Here is a 7,995-nt window from a genome sequence, read left to right on the forward strand (position 1 = left end):
TTGTCACAAAAGTTATCAATTTACTTGAACACAATATAGTTCTATGAAAAATTCATATTGAAAAATTCATTTACTTACATTATGTAATTATTCACAGTATGCAACATGATAATACTTTATTTATTTTAAAATTATTAATTTATGAAAACTAAAAACAAATACTCAATAATACAAATTCAAATCATAAAAGAGCAGGAAATTCTCTTCTGTTTAAGATTGCCAAATGTGAAGTATTGATTATCTAGCACAAGAAAGGCATCAAATATTGGTAAAAAATAGATTGCTTTGAATGTTTATAGAATTTTCCATGTTGCTTATTGTGAATAATTACATAATGTAAAGATTCCTGTAAATAAGTTTTTTGTTGGAACTATATTTATATTATGTGCAAGTAATGTGTATACTGTTCTTTTGTAGTTCACCTATCAGGCCTATCATAGTGATTTTTGTGACATGTTATATTACTATCAACTTGATTGAGTTGGAGGAAAGTCATTGTTTTGTGAAATCATAATTTTACTTATATTGATTATATTGATACTTATAAAATATATTTTATAAAAGTGATTGAAGTTATTCTCTAGAAAATTTAAAAAACTGAAAATTATACAGACTAAACTATAGAAATAATCATTATATTCAAGTATCACTTCAAAACCTTTAGATTTCTGGTAAGATACGAATTCAACTAAATGAACGAACATTTTCAATTCTCTATCGAGATCTGCTTCAGGTTCATTATTGTTCCAAGATTTTGAAGTGATACTTAAATGTACCAGTATTTACTATAGAAAGTTGCATTATATTCAAACTAATTCTACATTTTTATTAGAAATGTGTAATATTATTATCATTATTATTATTATTATTATTACTTTCAGTTTTTCAATGGATTTTGGTATATGGATATTTTGGATTTCAGTGGATTTTTAAATTATGGTTAAAATTAAATTTAATATTTTTTGGTTTTTTTTTTAGGAACTTGCTTGTAAAAAATGTTTTGAAGAAGTTATTGATAATTTGTGCATCATATTTGATCTGAAAGATTTTGGATTACAATGTATGGACTATCAATTAGTAAAAAATCTGATTTGGCTTTTAAGTAAACATTATCCAGAACGTTTAGGCATCTGTCTTATTATGAATTCTCCAGCAATATTTGCTGGATGTTGGGGTATTATTAGAGGATGGTAAGTTTTTTATATTTATATTTTATTTAAAACTATAAAATTAATAAAAAAAACAATAAACATTTAATAAATACTGAATTAACTTTCTTCTTTAACTCATGAAAAATTTGTTTAACAAAATGAAAACAATTTCACATAATCCATGATGTTAAATGAGTTTTTATTCAAAAAATAAATAAAAGTACTTTTGCTTATATAGAAAGAAGTAAAGCTTTTTCAGTTGATAGCATTCAAAAGAAACAGATTTGAATGCTTACATTTCGATGATTTAAATTACTTATTATTAATATTTTATTTATCTTTTTTACGATATTTTGAAGAATATTATATTTTCTGCAGAGACAAAATAACATAATTCCATACAGTTGGAAGTTTTAGTGTGGAAATATTATATAAATTGTTAGTTTTGATATATGAAACTTCTACCAGGAACAAAATTATTTAATTTGTAAGAATAAACAATTTTTCCTCATTCCATCTTAATTTGTAATCCTGTAAGGCTGAGATAGATGACTAAAACTGCATTTCTTTTTTACATCTTTCATGTTCTATAATCATGACATTCTATACATTCCTGACATCTTTTTTTTCTTTCTGCCTGTCTCTATCATTACAGCTTAATTTGTGCAATGTGGACTGAGTGGCAACTGAAAAGAAAGGTTATTGTATAATTTCAATTACCTATATGTTACCCATATGTCAATAACTGGCTTATGTGGGGTCAAGCTGCATAGTAACATGCAGCTTGACTCCACATAAGCCAGTTATTTTCTGCATGGAGTCCTTGTTTTTCCTTTCATTTTAACCCATGTATTGTCACTTCTGCACAAAAAAAAATATCTATGTTCTGGTACATAAGAAGTTTGCACTGGGGGATATTTTATATTTTTTATTTCTTCATACTTTTGCAAACAAACCTTTTCAAAAATAAAACTTACCATATTTTATGGCATATAAGATATCTCCATTTAAGCACAGAATATTAAAGGAAAAATTAATGTATTTAAGCTATTCCATGCCTTTGGCAATCTATCCAGAATACAGTAAAAAAGTTTTTTACTGTATTCTGGTTAGAAACAGTATAATAAGTTTAATAACATTTTTATTAGATTTACAAGAGTTATGCTAGATGGAAGTTATCTAAAGACTACTGAAGGCTGTTTGGAAAATTCAATAGCCTATAGGAGATCATAACTTTCCGTGTAAGATGCAAGGTTTTTTTAAGACAAAAGTCACATCTTATATGCTGTAAAATATGGTTCAATAACCACCACCTTATAAGTTGCTGAGGGAATTTTAATTAAGAAAACTAACGTTTTCGATCTATTCCATAGATCATCTTCAGGTTCGAACTGACGAACAAAAATAATTCCAAAGAATGGAACACAAAATATTTAAATTCAAAAAACCGACAACGGAGCAACTAATTAAAATTAGAATTAAAGCGCAAAAAAATAAATAAATGTAAACTAACAAACATAAAACAATACCAAGGTTATTAGTACACGCTAACATCATTTAACAGATAATAAAATATTAAAGTCCTCCAAATATGAAACACATCGCAAGTCATGAGCCATTTGTAAGTCTCTTAATAGCAAACTTCCAAGCCGACGGAAGTTTGAAAAGAACGACGTGAGAACCTCTAAACAAAGGCCTAGTGGATATACTAAGTTTACATTCAACAAAAATGTACGGGGCATTATGAAGGAGATAGCGGACATTAAAAAATCAACATTGATCTTAAAACGAGCCCCAAACCTCTACATCTGAGAACTGATAAAGAGGGGATTAAGAAAGAAGACAAAGCTGGGGTCTATAGGATCCCTTATGAAAACCAGCAATTAGGTCTAAAACAGGATTATATAGGGGTTACAACGAGAAACCTAGGCGTAAGAATTAAAGAGCATAAATATGATGTAAGGAAAAGTTCTAACGCAACAGTTCTGGCCCAGATGGCCCAGGCCGAAGGATTCGTCGTTGGATGGGAAGAAGCGGAAATCGTCAAGCAAATATATTCTCCAACTTTAGCAAAGATGGCGGAAAAAATTGAAATATATAAGAGTAGACTCGACAACAGATGCATTAACGCCAGGGACGCTGAGGGATTACCGTCAGCTTGGAAGTTTGCTATTAAGAGACTTACAAATGGCTCATGACTTGCGATGTGTTTCATATTTGGAGGACTTTAATATTTTATTATCTGTTAAATGATGTTAGCGTGTACTAATAACCTTGGTATTGTTTTATGTTTGTTAGTTTACATTTATTTATTTTTTTGCGCTTTAATTCTAATTTTAATTAGTTGCTCCGTTGTCGGTTTTTTGAATTTAAATATTTTGTGTTCCATTCTTTGGAATTATTTTTGTTCGTCAGTTCGAACCTGAAGATGATCTATGGAATAGATCGAAAACGTTAGTTTTCTTAATTAAAATTCCCTCAGCAACTTATAAGGTGGTGGTTATTGAAGTATATATTTTTGCTGAGTACGTTTATGTTCAATATTTTTATGTTCAGTAAAATATGGTATATAAAATCAAAATATTGAACACTACCATCCAAGGAATTTTTAAAGGGAATTTTAATAACCACTTTTTTGAAAGAATGGATGCCACAAATCAAGGATGAATTTTGAGGCATCCATTCTTTCAAAAAAGTGGTTGCAAATTTCACATTGATTTGTTTGTTATTATTCAGAAATATAAAATTTTCATCTTTCACTATATTTTTCATTTCTGGCTGCTGGACTTGTCTTTTACAACTTGCATGATGCTTCTCAGAAAAAGGCTGGATTATTGATCTAGAGTGGAATTGACCTGGAATAAATTCTGAACCCTATTCCAGATCAATCGTTTCAGAATTTTCTACGTTCTGTTTGTCATATTACCAAAATGTAATGATTTTTACTTAATGTTTGTAAAAATAAATTGATTCACCAGCAGTTTGTATGATTTTTTCCAAACTGAATAGATTGATGGTATTTTACTCCTTCAGTGATTTATGAAATGAGAAATAATTTTAGTTGTGACAGCTACCTCACAGAACCACATGAAATGCAATTTATAAATATATACAGTAGAGCATCGTTTATCCGAATCAATTGGGGACTGGGGTTGTTCGGATAACTGATTATGTACGAAAAAATATATTAACCTATTCCATGTTGAAATTTTTCTTCGTTGCATGTCACTTTGTGTTGAATTTTTATCGATTTTAAGCCTAACGAAAATTTTTATAATAATAATCGAGGCTATTGTATCATTAAAAATTATTTCTTTATTTTGTACAAACAAAATAAATATATTGAAAAATATAAAAACAAAAAAATTATACTTTAGAAGTTAATCTAATATCAAAAACGTTCGACACAGTTCGACTGGAAAGCTTTCGGTTAACTGACGTTTCGGTTAACCAGCTTTCGGGTAAACGACGCTCTACTGTATTAGATTAAATTGCTAAATGCAAACAATTAATTTTATGTATAATCAGAGTTTTTAACAAATTATCCATTAATGATTTGAGAATAAAGAATTTATATAACTATTTTGCTTTGTAATTGTAATTTAATAATTTTATAATGTATGAAGCTTAGTAATTGAAATTTATATGAAACAAAGCTAGTTTCAGTTTTAGGATATATAAAAATAATTTTTTAATATTTTCATTTAAATATATTGAATGAGATTATTAATTTTACATTGTATTATTCTTTATTACATTAATTAGCTAAAATATTTAATTTTTTCTTATTAATTTAGGTTAAATGAGGTAACAGCAAGCAAAGTAGTTTTCGTCAACAATGAACAAGAATTACTCAAATACATCCATCCAGATATACTGCCAGAAATATAAGAAAAGTCTGTATAGTTTAAACTAGAATTATTTTCAGTTAATTTTGAAAGAAGTGATATTGAAAAATGTCGTTTGTGATTAATATAAAGAAATATCAGTTTTTATTACATATTGCTGTATTACATATTATGTGTATTCAACATTCATTTCATTCAATTCATTTAGCAACATAATAAGATCCCAAAAGTAGACATTCAATATATGCAGTTCTTTAATCTTGCATATCTCAGTCAGTATTAATTTTTACTGTCTTCCTATATATAAATGTAAATTAAAAGATCTTCCATTTGAATGTTGTTTGTTTTAATTTTCAAGAGATCTCATTCGTTGATTAGAAATTAAAGGCAAATTTAAATGCAAAGAGAATTTTTAGTTTGATCTTTTTATTTTATGTAGGAATTGCAAATAATTGAATGATAAGCAGTTTTATGTTGTGAAGTATTTTGCTTCAAAGACCAAAATGGAAAGAAATATTAATGCACAATCATTTGTTGTTTAAACATTAGTTCTAGCATGTGTTCTTTGGGGGAAAAAAATGAGCAGCTATGTGATATGTAATGATTATTTGCAAGATCTGATTTGCACAGTTTTTTTTAATTATATTCAAATGGCAGTTATAATAAAATATATATTTTTTGTTTTTGACTTTCATTATTGTCATATTTTAATTTTGCATATATAGTAAAACTCCAATTATCTGGATTGTTCTGACTTTTTTAAAATAAATAGGCATGTATGTATATGTAATGTATATGCGCAAAAAGCAATTTTTTTCTACATACATAAAACAAACTGTGTTCATTTGTAGGTATATTTCTATATTTAATATCTTATTTGCACATAATTGTGTACACATGTACTACATAATGGGGTGTTTAGATAGAAAAAGACTATTTTAAGCAAAAATCCAATTATCCAGATACTCTGCACATTTCCAAAGTCCCAATTAATTTGGATAATTGGAGTTTTACTATATGATGTTTAGTTCCTAATATAATTTGAAATGTAAATTTTTATTTTACCTTAAGCCTTATCAGGTGCCTCTTGAATTCTGCAAATTTAGTTTGGATAACATGAAAATTAAAATTAGTAAAATTGTTTTAAAATGATGGACTTCTATTATAATGAAGTCTATAAAAGTAAATGAGCATTACTTAATTATTACACTTCTAATTATTTTTAGGAAGCATATAATAGTTATTGCTTTATATTTTAATATGTCTTTAGTTTTCTGTTTAGTAATAGTGTAAATATTGTTTGATAAAGATAATGATAGCTGAAATATTAATTATTTTAAGAAGAAGAAAAATTAAATGATAAATTTCTATTCTGGAACATTTTTATATTTTGCAATAGCACTGTTAATATACTGTTTATGAAAAAAAATATTAAAGCAATTATAAGTAATCGAACTTTATGTTTGTATTAATGTTATAAAATCATATTTATATCATGAAAGTTTTATATATTGTACAGTTAATAAATTTAGAAATTATATATAAATATATATATATGTATATATATATATATATATTTGACTTAATATTTTTGTTGAATTTGATCTGTTTAACAATATTCAGTAAGAATTTTTAATAGAAAACAAAATGAAATCTGTGAAAAACTAATGACAATCTGATATAATTTTAGTTTTAAGATAAATTTTACATTTGCAAAATATTTTGTTAATATATTCATTAAAAAATGTCAATAATTCATTTCATATATTTAATTTAATTTAAACTGAAACTGAACTTCTGTACGTGTATTGCTTTTCAAGTTACCAAATGATATACTTGAAATTTGATTCGTTTATATATTTAAAATTTAAATTGTTCGTTTCATATATAAAAATGTGTTGCAACAAATTTATTCTGATCTGGCACAAAAAATTATTTGTATTATTTTTTTTTTTAATAGTGATATTAAAAGAATTTCACATAATTTGTTCTGAAGTTTGTGGTTTTACTTGAAACACAAAATATAATTTAATTATCAGATCTACTTATCTAGTTGTTATACTAGTACTTATACTAGTACATCATGAAATATTTTGTAGATAATATAAACATAACAGAGGTATTCGAATATAACTTTGAAAAAACTGAATATTATGAGTTTTTATTTTAGTTAAGATAATTTGTACCTTTAATTCTATTAATTTAGGAAAGATAATGATTCTGCCATTATACTTTCCTCCTTATGTTGAAGTAAATAGTGAATTACAGGAAAAAGTAAAAGAATGGCAGATCTTGTCAGAGCATTATATAATTATGGGAGATTTTAATGCTCATATTCAAAATAATTCAACCTACTATGGTAGCAACAAGCATATTTTTAATGAAAAATCTAATAAATATTTAATATTGAACAACAGAGAAACTTTTGTTGAATTTGGTTTTGGAACTTGATTTATATATAATAAATGGAAGATGTAAAGATGATTTTCCAGCTAATTATACTTTTTCTATTATAGGTAAACCAGTGATTGCATATAAGTCATATAGATTGTAAGCAATGTTGTACAAATGTTTAAAGTTAATAGACTTTTCATTTCAGATCATCTACCATTAATAACAACAACTTTGAAATAATTAGTTTGATAATGATTTATGATAAACATTCTGTATATAGTTTACAGAAATAGTTAGTTTTTTATAATACAATCAAACTTCTATATAACGAAGCCGCTAAATCCTGGAAAAAAATTCGTCATAGGGAAATTTCGTTATACGTAAATTACACATTTTGGTAAATAAGATATAATTTTAAGGTAATTTGTTAGTTTTTTACGTAATTTAAATTAATATAAACATAGTTTTAAGTAAGTGTACATTTATGTGAAAATGCTTACAACTTATTTTACAATTAGTGTTTGAACTCATGAATCATCCAGAATCGCCCTCATCCACAGTGAGTGGCTTGATGGCTGAAACGGTTAAGGCGTCAGCGTACA

The 7,995-nt window shown here is 26.2% G+C and overlaps 1 protein-coding gene across 2 annotated transcripts in view; it reads left to right on the plus strand.

The window, feature by feature from the left end:
- Nucleotides 1–6,983, plus strand: part of LOC136975150 (uncharacterized) — a 28,497-nt gene extending 21,514 nt beyond the window's left edge. For both annotated transcript variants that reach the window (XM_067270177.1, XM_067270178.1), the window contains exons 7-8: nucleotides 979–1,190; nucleotides 4,949–6,983. In XM_067270177.1, coding sequence (XP_067126278.1) covers nucleotides 979–1,190; nucleotides 4,949–5,042 — 306 coding nt within the window. In that variant the 3' untranslated portion in view covers nucleotides 5,043–6,983. The remainder of the gene's footprint in view (nucleotides 1–978; nucleotides 1,191–4,948) is intronic.
- The last annotated feature ends 1,012 nt before the right edge of the window (nucleotides 6,984–7,995 follow it).

This window comes from Centruroides vittatus, unplaced genomic scaffold (genome assembly GCF_030686945.1).
Source record: "Centruroides vittatus isolate TY-2023 unplaced genomic scaffold, ASM3068694v2 contig_364, whole genome shotgun sequence".
Lineage (NCBI taxonomy): Eukaryota > Metazoa > Arthropoda > Arachnida > Scorpiones > Buthidae > Centruroides > Centruroides vittatus.